Genomic DNA, 22,184 nt, shown 5'->3' with positions numbered 1-22,184 from the left:
TTGAGAGGCCAACCGACCACCACTTAGGGCTATGTTTATGACTCTTACAGATTTTTTTCCTTGAGCTATGACAAATATTGGTAATTTTCTGAGTGACATTTTCAAGAATATAGTAGAATTGAAATGTAGTGCTATCTGTGCTAGAGCGTCTCTCGTCTACACCACAGATCTCTTAAAAGATGATGAGAAAGTAAAGAGATCCAAGTCATGATAGTTTATGAGCTTCGAAGCAAAAGAGGGTGTTTTTTTAAAGCTATTGATGTAATTAAGAGCCTATGGTCACTCATTGATTCCTCGTCAGAGATCTGCCAATCAATTACATCGATGTCTCCACGGGTAAGTGTGACGTCAATCCAGCTTTGGCCCGTGATTGAGTTAAAGGTTGGAGGAGAGTTAGAGTAATTTTCAATATCCATATCCATTAAGATAACAAACTCTACCAATTCTCGATCTCTGTTATCCTCAACAGCGCCCCCACAAGTAACTTTAAGCACTGAAATCCCCATTGATAACAATTGGTAGGGTCGGAAGTTACATAGGATGCATTTGGAGTTCATCCAGTGATGGTGCAATCGCCACGGAAGGGATAACATAGATGCTCCCGAAGTAAAAGTTGAAATCCCGCATTCTAATTTCACTGATTATTTAAGTCTCTTTTAGTAGTAATAGGTAAAAAGTCAACTACTTTATGATTTATAAGAATTGCCGCTCTCGGCCTACGATCACCAGCAATTATTCGTATATCTACTCCTGTCTGAAATTCTGTAATTTTATTATCTGTGTTGAAATAGGGTTTGTTTAATGAACTTACAGCAATCTGTTTAGAGATAAAATCTGCGGAGTGTTGAGCATTAGCAATATTGGAATGGTTAAGATTAATATGAGCTATTTTAAGTTTGTGAATATCTTTATCCATAATTTATTCTTTTAATAATCTGTTCTCTCTCCCAGATGCAGGCTTCACAGTATTTATAGAGTGAGCTGTGGTTTGTAGAAAGGTTTAAGTCGTATCTCTGATTCGATTTTTTACAATTAATGCATTTACTTTTGGCAGTACAATCATCAAACTTGTGGCCTTTACTGACACAGTTGGTGCATACCTCTTCTGCTTTGCAGATTTTTGTTATATGACAGAAAGAGCAACACTTAAAACATTGCATGACTCGTACATATTCCTTTGTTCTAATTCTGTACCAACCCAAGTTTTTTTTATAATCGTACAAGTGCCCTAAGTGTATCTGGATCAGCTTCGATAACCCGGTGGTTGCAATTCTTTTCCCTTAATGGAAATCTAACGTCAATGATTCCGTGCTCAAGGGCCGGGTTTTGTTCCTTAATTTTTTCGACCAAATCTTTCCTAGTAAATTCCTCTTGTACGTCATATAGAATAATTCTCGGATTCAATATCTTTGGCTTACCACAAATAAGCTCCCTTCCCAGGTCTCCTTTATAAATTTCGTTTCTCAGTTTTTCTATTTCCTCCTCCTCAATAATGCCACCATTTCTAATCTTATTGACCCTCCTGACTCTGATCTTAAGTTTAATTGGATCAGTCTTATTGATGATCTCCAGTCTAGGGCATAGGATGAACTATACGGATTCCTTAGGTGGATTAGAAGGACGTGCTCTTGCTTGCGTCCCGAAAAGGTGGATTTCAAAGTTGGTCCCACAGTAATGGCTTGAGTGGAAGTACCCGATGCAGTCACTGCATCAAAAGTTGGCTATAGCTGTTTAACGATCTCAGATCTCTCATGTATCTTTACCACTACTAATGTTAAACTCCGTAGCCTAGCAATTTCGAAACCATTCCCGAAGACAAGGGAAAGCCTGGATTAAGTATAGAGAGAAGTTTGGTTTCGTGGAAGACTTTTCGATGAAACTAACACGCATTTGCGTTACATGGAGAGGAAAAACACGAAAACCACTTATAGTTAGCCTGACGCCAAGTCGACTCCAGCCCATGATCTGTCTTCGATTGAGGATATTTTACGTTGACACTATGGCTGGTGTGAGCCGGTAGCGGAGTTCGTTTCGACTAGCCATCGCTGATACATACCCGGTTCACCTCATTGGAAGGCGAGTGCTCTATCCCCTGAGCCATCACAGCTCTACATATGCCACTTGCAAATAACAGCAAGCCTGCTAAAAATTCGGCAAATTTTTAAGGCTGAGCGTACACTTTTTGAATTTCAGTGGCGCCATCTATGGACAAGAATATGATTTTCTCACACACATACGTAACAACCCATTTCGCTTGTTAGTTTTTATACTACCAATAGGCACATATACAATTATAAACCTGATATTTGTTTTAACGGTCAAAATTTGCCTTATGAAAAGAATGCAAAATATTTGGGTTTTATTATGGAATAGAAGATTCTTGGACTCTTCTCTTAACCTCTTTCTACATCTCGATTCCAGCACATTGAACTGCTGGAATCGAGATGTAGAAAGAGGTTAAATATCCTAAAATATATTTCTGGGCTACAACTTTGAAATTAACTTACACTGCACTTATTAGACCCATACTGGAATATGGTGCACCTATCTATTCCTGTGCTTCAGAGACAAACCTGAATAGATTGGAAAGAGTTCAAATTAGTGCGGCAAAAATTATTACAGGTTTGAGGCGTAGCTGTCCAGATAAAATTGTTCTGTTTCAATCTGACCTACAGCCGTTATACATGAGAAGGAATTCCAGTCTCAAGAAATACTATAATAAGCTCATCAGTCTTGGTGACCAGAACAGAACCTCTTCTTATCTCAAAAATTGGAAGAATAACCATAGACCAGGGGCGTACTCAAGGGGGGGTTAAGGGGTTTAACCCCCCCCCCCTTGAGCTCAGACAAAGTGAATTTACAAAATAATACAGACAAAAATAAAAATTTTAGTAGAAATTATGCGGGTTATTATTTTTTAAGACTATATATTTTTATTTGCCTTATGCCTACTTTTTTTTTCTCACGGTATTTCTCAGAATACTGATAAAACATTTACTATAATAGGGTTGTATTTTTGAAACCAAATTCACGTGATACTGTTACGGGCGAGCCCCGATCACTGGTCCCTTTCTGACCTGCCAGTCGCGACAGTTTTCGAGACTGGCTGGCATTCGCGAGGTCTGGAATCCTAGACGTTCTGTCGTCTTTGAGACAATTCGAGAATTTTGTAGATGCGGTTNATTAAGTACACAACTTCTTTAGAATTCGACTCCTCAGAAACCTACCGAATACGTTCAAATTTTGTATTTTGTTTTCTAAAATTAGATTTTTTAAAATCATGTAAAAATGTGTATTCGTGACAATTAAAATGTTTTTGACTATTATTATATTAAATGATTAAATAATAATAATTAAAAATTATTCTGTGCATGGAATTGTGTCTGGACAAATGAATTTAATAATTGTGTGGAAAAAAAATGCTATTCGCTTTAAACCATTTCTAAGAAATGGCGATATATGTGGCGTAACTACCACTCTAAATAATAAATACCAATTCACTAGTATATAGGACATGTTAAATTGATTCTATCACGAGGTACCTTTTGATAGATTGTGGTTGTCATAGTCGATTTAAAAAAACCCACATTGGTGACCCGGACGTGATAAAAACTTGCCAATATTAATGGATGATCCAAATTAAACAGTTGATTTGCTTAAAAAAAATATGCTGCTCAAGGAAAAAAATCTGGTGAAGCAAATAAAGTCTCCCGGTCAATAAACAAAAAAATGCAGAAAAAAATATAATGAGCAAAATTGATATAAATAAATAAACAGCATGAGTCAACTAGTGGTACACGTTCATCGAATTCTATCACAGATGAAATTCTGGAAGGGGAGTAATGTGGCGTAACTACCACTATAAATATTAAATACCAATTCACTAGTATATAAGACATGTTAACTTGATTCTATCAAGTGGTACCTTATGATAGATGAAGGTTGACATAGTCAAATAATTAATTCTCTTCAAACCTTTTCCATCCATTCATTTCAGTTTTGGAAAATTCTCTTTCTGTTGTTTTCACACTTTCTTTTCATTATTTCGTTTTATTATCATTTCATAACCTTTATGACCCTTCTTAACCTTTTCCATCCCTCCACCTCTGTTTTCAGTTTTCTTTTCAGTTGTTATAAAGCTTTTCTTTTATTATTTTTTGAGACGTATCTATATCTTTCCCTATTTCAACGTGTCTTAGACATTTCTTTTCCTTTCGGCTATAATAAATCTAAAACCTTTACTCTCAATCAAATTTTATTTTAATGATCGCATCTTTTCCTCTGATTTTCCTAGCACCATAAACTTTTCTAATAATTGTGTGTTCATATTTTTTTATACATAGATTGATATCTTTTTGATAAAACGTATGTGCCAGAACCGTGTGTAATTAATTTTCCATTTAAAGTATATGTCTTGTCCAATTAAAGTACATTTAAAAAATTTTATGATTTGAATTTAGTACTTAGTTTAACAAGCATTTCCTTATTTGCACAATCATGCATTTCGTGTATTTCGTGTGTACCATGTGTTTGGTTTATTTTGCATATTTCGTGTGCATTTGCCGTTTAAATTTTTGCATCGTGTATTAATTTCTCTTTCTGAGTAAGGGAAAGAGTTTGTATCTTTAAAGCTTTTATTATTAAAGGCTAAATCCTGTATCTGTCCTTTTTAAATATTCTGACAATGTCATATCCTCATTATTACTTAGGCCTCGTTTATTTAAGTTATCCATTAATACTTTTGCAGCTTCTCTTAAACTATTCTTTGTTTTTTTCTGTATCTACTATGCAATCTGCATATGCACAAATTTGTGTTAATTTTGTAATGACTGATCCTTTTTGATATATGATTGAAATGGAATTCAGAGATCAGTAGATCGGAGAAAGGCATGTTTATTAGAAAGTATGTCAGTTGAAGCGTATACTAGGACAGGATTAATATAAAAAGAGCATCTGAGTTATGGATTTCTCATAATTTCATTTATAAAGTCTGTAAGCGATAATAAATTTTGAACACCTTTGCTTAGAATAAGTACTTCTGCCTCTGTGGAGGAAAATGCTATACAATTTCGTTCATGACAGCACCCTAAAATAGGATTATTGCAATACATAATAAATAATAACATAACTAGTTATAGATTTTCTATCATGAGGATTTGAATCCCAATCTGTATTAACAAAGACAATTTTGAATTTTTGTAATGTTTCTTTTATACTCAATTTTAAAAGCCTGAGCTCTCTTCAAATATCCTTCTTTAAAGCACACCAAGGAGAGCAAAGGACACTAGGAAAGGACTAATAGAAAAGGAACATCTGAGTTAAGGATTACAAAAAAGGGATCTGCTGTCCCTTTAATATTTCTCAATACCCTTCTCAAAAATTTATTGAAATTTTTTAAAGTTTCGTGTGATAGTAAGTTCAACATTATTTAAATGGGCTATTCACATATGACTTTTAAAATTGTACTTATCACCTCTTTCAGGTACTCGAGAAATAATTTCTCTTCTCATTCACTTGGTGCAGTTTCGGTGATCTTGATTTTTGAGTAGTTATTTTTTTTAAAAATTGAATTATCGTGTTTCCACCCTGCTTTATTAGTCAAACTGCAGTATTATCAATTCCTTAATTTTCGTTTTTTATAAAGGAATTTGATTTATATTTGTCTTGAAATAAAATCCTTATTCATAGAGTCACGTTTTTCTTGCTCTATTTCTCTATTCAATTCGTATTGCTTTATAGTGTCCTATTTGTTCAGTGCATCTCTAATCGATTTTTTCGTAACAAGTTTCTCTTCATCATTTAAATTTTTATCTTTTGCTTTATAGTTGTTCATTTTTTGAGAATTTTTTTTTATTTTTAATTTCAAGGCACTATATTACTACTTTATTTCCCTTTTTACTTGCTTTGCTTATTTAAGCACTTTCCTTTTTATCTGACAGCAATTTTTTTAAAAATCTAAACATGTCTTTATATTTATCATATATACTTCTCTAGTTTCACTTCTATCCTAATAACCCCCATACATTCTCCATCGAATCATTCCTTTGATTATTTTTAATTTTTCCCCATTTAGTTTTTTGCAGTTTTGATAATGAGTGTCTCAACCTGCGAGAAAGCGTGTTTGGTGTATTGCATACCAGCCCTACTTGATTTCGAACTTCTGAGTGTTTCAGAAAAGGATTTATCTGTATAGTTTTCCAAAATTGGAATAGTAAACAATCTACACCTTTGCTGATACATTTTTTTTCGATGCTGTTACATATGCCATTTTTTATGATGTCTTATGATCTTCTTTGAACAGCTGATTCAATTTTGGGATTACGACTACTAGTAACTAGCTTAACACCGCCCCCGAAAGGGGACATCCTGGGACACACCGATAACTCGAAGTGCGCGTAAAAGTTCAATCAAATAAGTAAACATGTTCAAAAACTTTCAAATCATAGTTTTAGCAAATAGGGAGAATACTAAATATGAAATCCAGAAAACAGCGTTACTTAGAAATGAACTAAATACAAACAAACATCACAATGAATGTAAACAATATCTATCAGAAGAGATATTGATGTCGTATCTTCAGTAGGGGGAAATAGTTAATAACAAGAAACGATTACACATGGTTAAATGTAAGATGTTTGTTACTCAGAATACAATTACAGCTGACAGAACAGTACTTAAGGTATCAAGCTGTAGAAAAATATTTTTTTCTTTTTTAACACAGTAAATGTATAATCAAAAAGAGCGTAAAAATGTACAAGCATGACAGTGAGTATGAACATTGAAAGTCAGGTGAATAATTTATGACGCATGGTGCAAAAGGCCAGCAGTTTCTCCTGAAGACAAAAAAGACAGACTCTAGCAACACTAGTGATTAAAAGTAAGAAATGAGAAATCACATAGGGGCAGAGATTGACAAAAAGCATGCAATTAAAATGCAATAGAACAACAACAAAAAAACAGTTTAAGAGAAAATTCAAGTAAAAATCAAACCGTAACAGGTAAATCAATAAGAGATTTACAGTATGTCTTTCCTAACAATAGGCAGTAAGAGGCCATCAGGATTCAGGGAGGTGCCTTGTTACTAAACAATTTTCTCACTATTTCCTCAATTCCATTTTTTCTTTTAAGATTTGTCGAATGCTGCCTTATAAACTTATAGATGGTTTTCGACTGAAAAAATTTCTCTGTTTTGTGTTTAATATTAGAACAATGGATTAATATATGTTCCAATCCTCAATAAGCTGACAGGTATGGCACATCTGAGCTCCCTTGAAAAACCTGACCTGATGTTGTCCATTACAGCCATGATTAGTTAGGAATTAATTTTAAAAAAAATTCCCCATTCCTCGTTAGAACTTCCGAGAGGAGCTTGAATGCGTGCATTCCCTTTGTAAAACTGTCACTCCATCTCTCCTGCCATCTAACCAATTTTTCGTGTTCCAAAGTTCTTTTTGCAGTCTGCCTGCTGGGATCTTCAAACAGGTCGACCGTCGATCTCTCACAGGCTAATTTAGATAACCAATCTGCCTCCTCGTTGCCCATATGGCCTGCATGTGCTTTTATCCAATGAAAAACGATATTGTTTGTGAATTCTTGTTTAATTAAGTGAACTAAGTATTCATTAGAGTTGCTGTTTTCCAAAGCTTTCAGACTAGACTAATCGGTATAAATTGAGATTTTATCTGTAATTCTTTGTTCTTTAATCCAGCGAATCGAATTTTGGTCCAAAGGACGCTATCAAAGGCACCTTTGATATCAAGGGAAATACCCAGTGTGTGATGTTCATTATCCTTAATTTTCTTAGTTTTCTAAAGTACGGACTTCATAGCTGTGACAGCTGATCTACCTCTCCGAAGACCGTGTTGATCAGTATTAAGAATGTTATTGGAATCAAGGTGAAAGTCTAATATATTTGTTATTAATTTATCCACCACCTTCCCCCAAACCGGAAGAAGAGAAATGGGACGATAGCTGTCAGGTTAGTGTAAATCCTTTCCAAGTTTAGGGAAGAGAACTAATTTAGCTTTTCTCCATAATATAGTGAAATAATTGAGACAATGACATTTGTTAAGGATATTAATGAACCATTTTGGTTCCAAGTAGAATATGGATTTAATGACTTCGAGGGGAATGTTAGGAACTTGCAGCTTTATTGTTCTTTATACTATTAACAACAACTTTAATTTCATTCCTAGTAAATGGTTAATCTTTGTCATAACTTGCAGGTTAAGGTAAGGGGGAAGGGTGTTGGTCCAATGGGAAATGATATTCCAGGATAGCTTCAATTGTGGTATTTTTAGTGGTGGTGATAGTTGCATCTAATTTATGTATCTGTTTAAAGTCATGATAGCTATTAAACTTGTCCCTGACTATCAAATAGCCAGGACTAAAGCATTCTTGGGTTGTAATATTTTTAAGATAATTCTTTATTCTTTCCTTTTTTGTTTTTCTTCGAAGCAAAAGAGGATGTTTTTTCCAAAGCTATTGACATAATTGAGATCCTATGGTCACTCATTGTCAGAGACCTGCCAATCTGTTACACCGACGTCACCACGGGTAAGTGTGACGCTAATCCAGCTTTGGACCGTGATTGAGTTAAAGGTTGGATTAGAGTTAGAGTCATTTTCCATATCCATATCCATTAAGATAACAAACTCCACCAATTTTCGACCTCTGTCATCCTCAACAGGGCCACACAAGTAACTTTCAGCATTGAAATCCCAATTGATAACAACTTTTAGGGTCGGAAGTTGCATAAGATGCATTTGGAGTTCATCCAGTGATGGTGCAATCACCGCCGAAGGGATAACATAGATGCTCCTGAAGTAAAAGTTGAAATCCCGCATTCTAATTTCACTGATTATTTAAGTCTCTTTTAGTAGTAATAGGTAAAAAGTCAACTAGTTTATGATTTATGAGAATTGCCGCTCTTGGCCTGTGATCACTAGCAATTATATCTACTCCTGACTGAAATTCTGTAATTTTATTATCTGTGTTAAAATAGGGCTCGTTTAATGAACTTACAGCTCGAACTCTGTTTTGAGATAAAATCTGCGGAGTGTTGAGCATTAGCAATATGGGAATGGTTAAGATTAATATGAGCTATTTTAAGTTTGTGAATATCTCTATCCATAATTTTTTCTTTTGATAATCTGTTTTCTCTCCCGATGTAGGTTTCACAGTATATATAGAGTGAGCTATGGTTTGTAGAAAGGTTTAAGTCGTATCTCTTATTCGATTGTTTAAAATTAATGCACCTACTTTTGGCAGTACAATCATCAAACTTGCGGCCTTTACTGCCACAGTTTGCGCATACCTCGTCTGCTTTGCAGAGTTTTGCTATATGGCCAAAAGAGCAATACTTAAAACATTACATGACTCGAACATATTCCTTTGTTCTAATTCTGTACCAACCCAAGTTTTTTTTTATAATCGCACAACTGCCCTAAATGTATCTAGATCAGCTTCGATAACCCGGTGATTGCCATTCTTTTCCCTTAATGGAAATCTAACATCAATGATTCCGTGCTCAAGGGCCGGGTTTTGTTCTTTAATTTTTTCGACCAATTCTGCCCTAGTAAATTCCTCTTGTACGTCATGTAGAATAATTCTCGGATTCAATTTCTTTGGCTTACCACAAATAAGCTCCTTTCCCAGGTCTCCTTTATAAATTTCGCTCACTTTTTCTATTTCTTCCTCCTCAATAATGCCACCATTTCTAATCTTATTGACCCTCCTGACTCTGATCTAAAGTTTAATTGGACCAATCTTATTGATGATCTCCTGTCTAGGGGCATAGGATGAACTATACGGATTCCTTAATTGGATTAGAAGGACGTGCTCTTGTTTGCGTCCCGAAAAGGTGGATTTCAAAGTTGGTCCCACAGTAATGGCTTGAGTGGAAGTACCCGATGCAGTCACCGCATCAAAAGTTGGCTATAACTGTTTAACGATCTCAAATCTCTCATGTATCTTTACCACTACTAATGTTAAACTCCGTAGCCTTGCAATTTTGAAACCATTCCAGAAGACAAGGAAAAACCTGGATCAAGTATAGAGAGAAGTTTGGCTTCGTGGAAGACTTTTCAATGAAACTAACACGCATTTGCGTTACATGGAAAGGAAAAACACGAAAACCACTCATAGTTAGCCTGACGCCAAGTCGACTCTAACCCATGATCTGTCCTCCATTGAGGATACTTAACGTTGGAACTGTGGCTGGTGCGAGCCGGTAGCGGAATTCGTTTCGACTAGCCATCGCTGATACACATAAACGTTCACCTCATTGGAAGGCGAGTGCTCTATCCCCTGAGCCACCACAGCTCTACATATGCCACTTACAAATAACAGCAAGCCTGCTAAAAATTCGGCAAAGTTTAAAGGCTGAGTGTACACTTTTTGAATTTCAGTGGCGACATCTATGGACAAGAATATGATTTTGTCACACACATACGTAACAACTCATTTTGCAGGGAGGACTCATTCACACACCTTTTATCCATATGCAGATAATAATTTTGATCTGAGACATAGAACGATCAATCTCCTATTCAGCCCGAAGTACTGATTTGTTATGGGAACTTGGGGGACTTTGTGACCCAGACAGATTTAATGTGCACCAGTCACCTCTTACTACACGGGAATTTTTCAGCCTCTTGGATTAGAACTTTTTCTGATAGAATGTGTAAATGAAAATTTTAATTCTTGTGTGTAACAGTGTAAATATTTCTGCTGGCAGGGTATATTAGGTATCAAATAATTCAACTGCCAGCATTTCTTATAGGTTCCAATGATAATGTGTCTTTGCTCTGAACATTTTTGCAATAGATATTTAATTCTTTCTGCTTTCAACTGTTATTCCTCCGCCCAAATCTAGAAGCAGACATATGTTATTTTTTTTTACAGAATCTAGCAATAAAGCTTATAAGAAGACGCATTGAACAACGATCGGCTGATAAGAATTACTATACGGTAAAGGAGAGAAGATGCTTCAAGCGAAAGCATGTCATTCGAAATTAATGCATGACAATCGAATGAAACGAATGCATGACATTGGAGGGCAAATTTGAGGATCCAAGCACAGTAAATCTCGAAGGAAATACCTCGTGTAAAAATAAAATCTCTGCTATTACCGCATGAATATACCTCGTTATTAGTGTGCTCTGACAAAATAAGTTTTGTACTATTAGGAAAGTAGTTTTTTTATTCTTTTTTACTCAAGTGATATTCAAATTATAAATGAAAAACAGATTGAAAACCAAATAACACTATTTGCATAGCTTTTGAACTATTGAGGCATGAAATATGATCCTACGGGAGTGTTTATGTAACGTTTTAGTTTACATGTTCATGCGGATTTGTTTCACTTCGTATTCATTCCTATTTCCTCTGTTTTCTTTTTTCCGTTCATGTATTTTTTTTGTATTTCAGTCTAATATTCATTTCTTTATTAAAACGCAATCATTTCTTTGTCATTGTTTCAATATTCTTTTTGTTTTCATCGTTTTTTGCACACTACTTAAACGCTTTAATGTTCGAAATCATTATTAAGTTGTATTTATGATTTAATGTCAATAACACATATCGCATTAAAAATATTCGTTACATAAAAATACGCGTTTTTTGCATTTTTTTGGCTGCTGAATAATGAATAAGAAATTATTTTTATTTGGAAGGTATCATTTTCCTAAAAATCCACATTTTATCTTGGCGGTTTTAATACAAAATTAAGACTTACAGGCAAAGCAAAGTCGCTCTCTCTGGAACATGGACGGTTGCCAACTTGTTGATCATCTTAGAGATCTTAGTGAGTTTCTTGAAAAAAAAAGCATTATCTACCGTCGGAAGTTTCAAGGTTCTAGATGCAATAAGATATGAGTTATCAAAGAATTCACTAAAAGCTTGGTGACATTTCTCCCACTAGCACGGTATAAGGTTTATTTTTTAAAACATTTGCAAGAAATGAAATAGTTATTAATATATGATTTCGCACACTGGAACAGATATCAACATCTTATTATAATATAATTCTTTAGTGAATAAGAAACTGTTACAAATGATACTTTAAAGTAATTGTATTATCTATTCAATTTACTTAGCTGTTTTACTAAATAAAGTTAATTTTAGACATAATGAATCAAAAGACAGTACTAAAATTAATAATCATTCAGTAATAGACATTTTTTGTATAATTTTTAATAATATTCTAGTTTGATTCAATAGTTCATTAAAACAAATGCTCAAACTTATTAATATATAAGAATTTAATTTTGTTAAAGTTGGAATTTAAGTAACTGCAGTGATATTCACTTGATAAATATTTTTATTTTTTAATCATAAATATTTTGTCCTAGCAATTTTCAACAGTTAAAAGCGTTTCTATCATTTTTATACTTATAGGATGTTACTTTTAATTTTTTCCATTTCTTTTAATTTTTACTAACTCTGAATTTTCGAATATGTAATTTCAACTTCACAGCCCTGAGATAAATTTAGATTAGATAGATTGAAATGCACTTGAAATGCCTTATCCTTCATTATTACTTAAAACCAGGTTCAGTTCGCTTTATTTTAGTTTTAAAAATTAATAAATAATTTTTTCACTAACGATTCATTTATCACCTAATATCCAGCTATAGCTGGTCGATACGAATTAAATTCCGCAACCGGCTCGCACTGTCCATACTGCTGACGTAAAATATCCTCAGTGGTAGACAGATCATGGGTTAGAATACCCTTGTCGTTCGACTAACCATGGGAGGATTTCGCGGCTTTTCTCTCCATTTAACGCAAATACTGCTTAATTCCATCAAAAAAGTCCTCCACAAAAGCAAATTTCTCTCACTGCTTGATCCAGGAGTTTTCTTGTCTTCTGGGTTGGGTACAAAATTACAGGGCTATGGAGTTGAACACTGGCAGTCGTAAACCCAAAATATTGGGTCGGCTGATGTACAACGGCTATAAAATAAAATCACCTTATATGTAGACTAACATTTTTTAATTTAATATTTCGCATCATTTGTTTTCAGGGCTACATAGAAGAAGGATTTGGAATTGTTGACTTACCGCTTTTGGTAAGCAATATTGATAAATTTTTGATGCTTTTCAAGATATTTCAAAGAATTACTTGTATTAAAATAATTTCAAAAAATTTTAATTAATTTTTTTTTATAGTTTTGCAAGATACAGTAGGAAATAAAATATTGAGTGTATGTCTCAGTTAATTTTCCAGATATTATGTTTATTTTATGTAAATTTTATTCTAATTTTTGTTGAAGAATTTTTTATAAAAATAAGGAAACATGATGAAAAGTCGTAGGTTTATTTGGTGTCATTATTGTCACTGAATGAACCCCACCTTTTTATCCATTTTCTTTAGATTTGGTATTACATTACTTACATGTTCCATTTTCAATTAATGTTGTTGATCAATTAAAACTATTTATAATCTATATTATTAGATTCATAACTATGAGAGATGATTGTGATATGATTAATACTATTTCAGTAAATCAAAATATCAATGTTTTTTTTATTGTTACAATTTTTTGCCATAAAATGCAAAAAAATCAAGAAAAAGAACATATTTGTATATTTGATAAAAACAATAACCGTTATTCCCAAAACATTCCGTAAACTTTATTTAAAAAACTATGTCATGGTTATTATGTTTAAAATGGGATTTTAAGAAAATCAACCAGGTCAAAAATTAACAAAAATCCAATAGCAGCAGACGGCCTTAGTCTTGGTGGTGAGGGAACTTCTTTCTATAGACATACTGTACTGATCTTCAGGACAAAAGTCTTTTATTTGCTTGGAAGAGGAGTGAGACTTGGTACAATGCTTTATTAAAAGCCGTTTTTAATTTCAATATTTTTTTTAAGTATATCAATTATTAAAAAAACAGAGAGTGGCACTTAACGGAAAGAAATTTTTTGTTTAAAAATACAAACTAAAATATATTTCCTCTCTATATTATAATATTTTTATTTGTTCTTATTGTTTTCTTTACGCTATAGCATTTTGTTGTGCTGCCTGCCCAAAAATTCAATTTGACTTAAAAACTTAAAATTTATGTACTGTAAAAATATTAATGACATATTTCCTTTTAATTAAAAACTAATTTATAACGTTCCTTTAATCCATTTTCCAATAAATAAAAATCCTAATTATAATCTGTAATCTCTTTATTTTTCTACCTTGAATTGAGTGTTGAAATAAAACTATTTTTAGAGATTCCCCTACATCTGCCTAACACATTACCATATAATTCGAAAACCGTTGCATGAATGCTAAATAATTTGATTTTGCTAGGATTTGTTATTATTTCTCGCACTTTTTTTTCAATCAACATATTTAGATACATAAGGCTATATATATATATATATATATATATATATATATAAAAAAAAAAAAAACACTCTACACAAATTTTTTCATAAAAAGTAAACTAAAAAATATTATTAATTAATAAACAACTTGAAAGCTATTATCTATAATTTTAACTGAAAAGAAACCCTTTCTTTNATATATATATATATATATATATATATATAAATGAAAAAAATTTTTATTTAGATGGACATCCATATTTTCAACAAAAAAAATTCTTTATTTCATTAAAGCATATTCTGAACTTTATTGTAATTGCTTGCCTATGTAACTTTGGAGTAGAATAACGGACAATTGAAAATAAATCATCAACATCTTCAACAAAAATTCCTTGATAATTACTGAGGTGTATAGAAAAACGTACAAAGGAATAAAAAAATGCAACATTCAATAATTAGTCCGAAAATTATTAATTGTTAAACTTGCAATAAAAAATACCACGTGAGCCGTACTGTTGCGCATTGAAATGCTACTACGGAGTTAAATTTGACTTCCTGATAAAGAAGAACTTGTTTTTTTAATTTAAAGCGAGTTGTTTTTGAACTTTAAATTTGTTTTAAAGTTGTAGCAGTCTTAAGAGTTTCTTATCGTTAATTTTTTCTAAGCTATTTGGTTTTAAATGTTGACTATTTATCTACTGCTGCAGAAGAGTATATTTTTCTCTCTTGAAATCTTTATTTTAAGCTTACGCTTGAGTTGATGTCAAAAGCAAAACAACCAAAAAAATTGCAAACGAAAAACAACAAAAAAAGAAGGTAGAGAGATTATGAGGAGTTGCCAGATATAAATATTAATAATTATTGAATTTAAAAAAAAATTAATACAAGAAAGATAAAAAGCGTTCGCTATTTAGAATGCTGTATGTCTCATTAACAAATAAAATTTCTTCTTCATTTCTTTGGAGTCCACACAATCTATATTCCATAAGTTTTTTTTTTTTTACGTACACATAATTATTTTTCAAATTCAGGTAATAGCTCATTTTGTTGCGATTAACATACAGACAAAATGTTCTTATATGAAGGTGCAATAATCGTACATTTTGTTAACATTGAACACGATTGTAAAGTGGTGAATGAAAAACAGTTACGATTGTTGGTGAGCTAAGTGAGTAGGAGGATCTTGTTGTGACATCAAAGGAATGAAGAGTGAAGAAATCTTTAAAATTTAACATTTTCAGAAATCGGTATAGCAGAATTTTTCTTTTAGAAAAAAATCTGTGATGTTATTTTTTAAATAGTGGTACCAAGCTTTAGACTCGGTTTTCGATTCCCAAAGATAAACTAATTCACTGTATTCTTCATAATCATCTTATGTTTTTCGGCGGATGACAGGATTTCAAAAAGCTTCTATATCTACTAAGCATGCAAATTTATTGATATAAATGCTAACTGAAATTGTATGGAATATAAAACAAAGATTTTTCGAATTTCTTTTCTCTGAAAATCTTAATTATTCCCGGGCATAATATGCTTTTTTTTTTGTTCTTGGTTACTCTAGGTTTCAGTGAACATACCTCGAAATTTCAGATTAGCAACACCCACTTTTTTTGAGCTTTGTAGGAAATATATTAAATATTCAAATTTTTTAAGCAGGAAATGTTGTTTTTACTAATGCCACTTATCAATAACGGCAAACCTACTTAAAATCAAGCAAATTTTTAAGGCAAGGGTGCGTTTCTCATTTTCTCAGTGGCGCCATCTGTGGACAAGAATATGACTTCTGCCACGCAGTCGCAGTCCGTTTTACATGTAGAATCCATTCATAATCTTCATTCATCCACAGATCGTAGTTTTGACCTGAACTATGGAACGATCAATCTCCAGTTCCGTACCCCCAAGATGTATTGATTTGTTACGCAAACTTGGAGGAAATTGTGACCCCAACAGCTTTAACATGCAACAGTTCAGTCATCATTTAATGCATGGGGATTCTTCGGTTCCCGGGATTTGAACTCACGATCTGACGAACACGAGCCCAACGTCCTACCAACCAAGCTATCCCGGCCCTACAAAAGGAAATACAGTGATGAACAAATTGTATTTTATATATTTTCGACATATCATAAGTTCAACTCTAATCAACGTTTCAATAAATGGTATAATTCATCAAGAATCTAATAAACTGAAAAAGTTAACTTGATTTGCATGCTGGTCCTTGCCTTTTTTTCGCAGTTCTTTTGTCATCGCTCCCCGCCATTTCTAACATATCGCTTTAGATCATAACATCTTCGAGCTCATACTTTTAAATAACATTATTATGTAACAAAATTATTTGTAAAACTCTTTTATGTCAAAAAATGTTTTGTGAAACATCTAACATAATAAATGTTTTAATTCTCCTTTACCAAGTTAAAATTTTTTAATTGAACATATTCAGATATTTAAACTGATAAAAAAAATTATTTTTGTTCAAGGAATTTTATAAAGATAAATTAAAATTTTATAATAAAAGAAATAAAATCGAATCTTTTTACAGACAGGTAGAGGCTTCTGTAAAGTTCTTTTAGCTGATGAGAATGCTCGCATTGACATAGTGCCGGTTGACATTGTGGCTAATATGCATATTGTAGCTGCCTGGAGTGTTGGTACAAAGAGGTATTGGATTTATTTACTAACAAAAACTTAAATTTCTTTAAATATTTATGAACAACTAGTCGTATTAATTCAAATTATAACCAACAATGTGTTTCGATAAAATTAAGGAAATCAAAATTAACGGTAATTGAAATAACATATATAAATTGAAGGGCAAAATTAATGGAAAAACATTACTAATTCATTCAGGTGAAAAGTAAATAACTGCAAATAGTTAGTCACGCCAATAAGGCTTTATTAATTTCGGAAATACTTGAAATAAAAAAATAGTGCGTGGAGTCTCTCAGCGCGGAAGAAGTTAAACTTCGTAACCTGCGACGTTAATTGCAGAAGAATCAGCAGTCGTAGAAGGATGACTGGTTCTATTCAATGACTCTTTTTTCTGCTCCGCTCACTTCCGTGCTCTGTAATAACGGTAATATTGTGCATTTTTCCCTCTTGAACCAGTGGGAGTGCTTGTGGTTGCCTCATCGTCTCGCCATGGAAAATGTATTTGCATTAATAATGTATGTGAATGCGTCATAATGTAATTTCAGAAGAGAAAACCTTTCAATCAATTGATATTCACAAGAGACGTACCTTGACATAACCTTAAATCCGTCGTAATGTCCGTGGGATTGTTTTCACTCATTTTTTACAGTTGTTATCCACTAAATTTGAAAATAAAATATACTATCCTATTAAATTATATGTGTATCAAATCAAACTAAAAAATTGTTTATTCGCGATCGCAACGAACTATAGGGGGCGTTGTTGTATGAGACGCATACCTGCGATTTCTATATGAACCGTCAAATCAGCTTTCCTCTCCTTAATTTTTTTACTTAATTATTAAATTTGTTTCAGTTTTAAATGTAAATTAAACCTTAATTACATGTTCTATGAAACTTAGGAAAGAATATGTAGGTGAGTTTTTAAATCTGGACGTAATTCGTGAAAGAATATAAAATACCAGGACCGGAGGTTGTTGATGGAATCAGCAAATCGAGATTGTTGCAAGCAGTCTGACTGATGCATTGCCTTGTTTTGTTCGTTTGATTTTGGCAACTTTTTATTTTTAATTTTATAGAAAATATATCAGTAGAAGTATTCTTTTTCTTTTTCGTCAAAGTTTCTCTTACGTTATAATCTTCATTAAAATATTTCTTTTTCTCAAAATGATCTGTTTATTTACAATTGTAATTTAATTTCAACAAGTTAACAGCACGACGCTCTGTGTAAATAAATATTAGAAATTCGGATCTAAGAAGATAGGCAGCACAATAATCGCCGCTATGGAAGAATACAAATTGAAGAAGTTGAACGGCGAAAATTATCGTGCCCGTGCACTGATGGTGCAGAAGAAATGCTGGGAGGCAGTTGAGCCTGGCTATTGACTTGCTGAAATGTCCGAAAATGAGAGAAAGAAAAATGATGAAGCATTAACTCTAATGTTCTTGATTGTAGAAGATACGTTTTTGGATGATATTGGCGACTGCGCCAAAGCGAGGGACGCATGGATTGTATTGAAAGATATGCATAATAAATTTGGCTTACTGCATGTTTTGCAATTAATGAAGGACTTTTTTAACATTAACTTGAAGCCTGGGGAAACAATTCTATCATATTTGACCAGATAGATTGAAATACACCGAAAACTGTCGAGTGGTGGTTACGCTTTCACCGACAGAGAAGTTGCCCTCGTCATGTTAATAGGTCTGCCAAAATCATACGAAAGCTTAATCCTGAATTTAGAAAAGGATGAAGATAACTTGACAACAACCATTGTGAAGTCTAGACTATTAGTTGAAGAAAAAAGAATATATAGAAATGTGCCAAATGTTGAAGAGCAAGAAGAACGTGCACTTCACACAAGAAACTATAATAAAAAAAGACCAATGCAGACAAACACTGTGAAGAAATGGACAACAAAAAGAAACAGCGAAACAGCTGCAAATTCGAAGAAAACTGTCAGGTGTTTTAGCTGTAAAGAATGGGATCACATCTCCAAAAATTGTGAAGAAGCACAACAAAGAAATCAAAGCAATGCCAAGACTGCTATAGATTTAAAAATGAGCTGGGCCTTATTAACAAACAAATTTAAAGCTGAAGACTCAACAATCTGGATTCTAGACAGTGGTGCTACAGAGCACATGACGTCAGACCGAAAGAAATTCAAATCGCTAACTGATTACACCTAAGTAGTAGAAGTGGCGAATTCTGAAAAAATTCAAGTTACCGGAACAGGAAACATCACTATTTCAGTTCAAAAAGATTCTACCAACAGCAACATTAGTCTTGCAAATGTATTGTATGTACCAGACTTGGACGGACATTTACTGTCGATTGGCAGGATTGCAGAAAAAGGTTTTAAGATTGAATTTGCCCATGGTAAAGCAAAGATATTGGCAGAAACTGGTGAAATTGTTTTGAGAGCTATAAGACAGGGAAGACTATATATTATAGAAGAAGATTGTCCTGCAGCGTACATTTCAACGATCCAGACGAATGGATTCTGGCATCGCAGGCTAGGACACCCTTCCCCAGGCACTTTGAGAAACATAATAACCACCAAAAGTAAACAGGAATCCAATCTTGAAACAAACAAGCCATGCTCTGTGTGCATTCAAGGAAAGATGAAGCGCAAGAAGTTTCCAAAAATCTCAAACTCACGAGCTAATGAAACGTTAGAAATTGTGCACTCTGATGTAGTAGGAAAGATTTCACCGCCGTCAATGGGAGGCTCAAATTACTTTGTTGTGTTCACCGATGATTTTTCTCGTTACTCTACAGTGTATCCAAACAAAACTAAAGATGAAGTCATAATGAAGTTTGATGAATGGCTGAAAATTTTCACAGCAAAAAGATAAAAATTTTAAGAAGTGATAATGGAGGTGAGTTTAAGTCACAAAACTTTGACAATTATCTTATTAAACATGGAATTCAAAGGCAGCTAACTGTGCCGGAATCCCCTCAACAAAATGGAATTTCAGAAAGGATGAACCAGACTTTGATCAACATTACCAGATGCCTTCTCATAGAATCAGGAGCATAGCCAGAATTCTGGGCTGAAGCTGTGTGCACAGCATCTTATCTCCAAAATAGACGCCCATCTACTGCAATTGGAAGACGTACGCCAGAAAAGTTATGGTCAGGTAAAGAAACGAACTTGGATCACTTGAAAGTTTTTGGATGTCGGGCCTGGAGAAATACACGCTCATTTCAAAGGCGGAACAAATTTGACCCAAAGGCTATAGAATGTATCCATATTGGGTACCCAAGTGGTATCAAAGGATATAAACTCTGGGATCCAAAAAGAAAAAAGTTTTTTATCAGCAGAGATGTGCTCTTTGAAGAAGATGTGTTCCCTTTCAAATTGACCAAAGAAGAACCCTATGAAGATAAGATTTCCTTATTTATTGAAAATGAAGACACACACAATATGAACTCAAGTGATGAAAAATCAATTAAACATCCAAATTTTGAACTACATGAAATATCGCCAGAAGAAATAGATCAGCATCCAGACACAAACGCCATCATCCAAGATGAATCCCAAAATAATGTTTGTGGAGATCAGACTTACCAACAAGTTGAAATGACAGAGGAGTCCAACCAACTAGAACATGATCAAGAAGATCCAAATAATCAAGTCTGTCGAAGTGATTCTGCCAGAAGAGGCACAAGAGCTATTAAAACCCCTGCACACTTGCAAGATTATGTACTTTACAAGGCAAAAGAAGCATGTTCTGCAAATGCAAAGCAATTCCATTGGGACCCTGTAACATTGGAAGAGGCTCTAACATCACAAGAAGCAAATTTGTGGCAAAAGGCCATAGATGAAGAAATTAAAAACTTTCGTTGTGCACAAACGTGGGAGCTTGTTAGCAAACCACCAAATGTCAAGCTTATCAGTTCTAGATGGATATTTCGGAAAAAGAAAGCTGAGACAGGAGATTGTGATAAATTTAAAGCTGGACTGGTAGCTAAAGGTAACATATCAAGTTCCTGGAATTGACTTTCAAGAAACACTCTCTCCCGTAAAAAAATTAAAATCTATCAGGATCTTATTGGCACTAACTGTGGAATGTGAAATGGATATTCATCAAATGGTAATAACTGCTGCTTACCTGAATGGTACTTTAAAAGAAGACATTTACATGCAACAGCCTGAAGGAGCCATAGTGCCAGGCAAAGAACATCTTGTCTGCCACCTTAAAAGAAGCCTATATGGATTGAAACAATCTGGAAGAGAGTGGAATACGTGTTTCGACACCTTTTTGAGAGATTATGGATTAACACGTTCTAAAAGTGATCCATGCATTTACTATCATCCAAATAAAACACTTTACCTTGGCATATATGTTGATGATATGCTTATTGTTGGAAATTCAGAAGCCATAGACATGTTTAAACTTAAGGTTAAACAAAAGTTTAGAGCAAGGAATCTTGGAGAAGTAGGTGAAATTTTATCGATGAAAGTGAAAAGGTATGCTGATGGATACTTAACCTTAGACCAAACATCCTATGTAGAAGAAGTATTGAAGACCTTTGATGCAATCTTACTCATAGGAGCATCAACTCCCTTAGACCCTGTGTTAAACACTATAAGTTAACCGATGCTGAGTGGAAGGAAACTAAAGAAACATCGAACAAAATTCCATACAGGCAGGCGATAGGCAGTTTACTGTATCTTGCCTGTGGTACTCGCCCTGACATTGCTTATAGTTCAACTTATATGAGCCAGTTTAACGAAAGACCTTCTGAAAACCATTGGCGAAGTGTCAAACACTTATTCAGGTATCTTAAACAAACAAAACATCTTTGTTTGACATATAGAAAAACTCGAAAGAAGCTAGAAGTATTTTCCGATGCAGACTGGGCAGCAGATTGCATTGACAGAAAATCATTTAGTGGTTATGTGGTCATTCTTGGGGGTGCTGCGGTGTCTTGGTCCAGTAAAAAACAACATTGCACTGCATTGTCTTCCGCAGAAGCTGAATACCTGGCGATGGCCCATGCCACCAAAGAAGTATTGTGGATAAAGAGTTTACTGTTTGAGCTCGGTAAAGAAATGTTTGTACCACCTCCAGTACTAATAAATGTTGATAACCAGGCAGCTATGTTCATAGCTAAAAATCAAACTACGTCTGATCGGAGTAAACACATAGATCTTAGGTATCATTTCATACGGGACAATGTAGATCAAAGAATTGT

The 22,184-nt window shown here is 33.7% G+C and overlaps 2 protein-coding genes across 2 annotated transcripts in view; one reads left to right on the top strand and one right to left on the bottom strand.

The window, feature by feature from the left end:
- Positions 1-506, bottom strand: part of LOC122272383 (fatty acyl-CoA reductase 1-like) — a 22,684-nt gene extending 22,178 nt beyond the window's left edge. The window contains exon 1 of the mRNA XM_071183763.1: positions 321-506. Within this exon, the coding sequence (XP_071039864.1) occupies positions 321-506 (186 nt within the window). The remainder of the gene's footprint in view (positions 1-320) is intronic.
- A 7,551-nt stretch (positions 507-8,057) lies between these two features.
- LOC107451261 (fatty acyl-CoA reductase 1) overlaps positions 8,058-22,184 on the top strand; it is a 29,566-nt gene continuing 15,439 nt past the window's right edge. The window contains exons 1-4 of the mRNA XM_071183762.1: positions 8,058-8,132; positions 8,226-8,231; positions 13,029-13,073; positions 16,870-16,988. Coding sequence (XP_071039863.1) covers positions 8,058-8,132; positions 8,226-8,231; positions 13,029-13,073; positions 16,870-16,988 — 245 coding nt within the window. The remainder of the gene's footprint in view (positions 8,133-8,225; positions 8,232-13,028; positions 13,074-16,869; positions 16,989-22,184) is intronic.

The sequence above is a fragment of the Parasteatoda tepidariorum genome, chromosome 7 (genome assembly GCF_043381705.1).
Source record: "Parasteatoda tepidariorum isolate YZ-2023 chromosome 7, CAS_Ptep_4.0, whole genome shotgun sequence".
NCBI classification, from domain to species: Eukaryota; Metazoa; Arthropoda; class Arachnida; order Araneae; family Theridiidae; genus Parasteatoda; species Parasteatoda tepidariorum.
The sequence above is the reverse complement of the archived record's forward strand: the minus strand, read 5'-3'. Positions and strand labels throughout refer to the sequence as shown.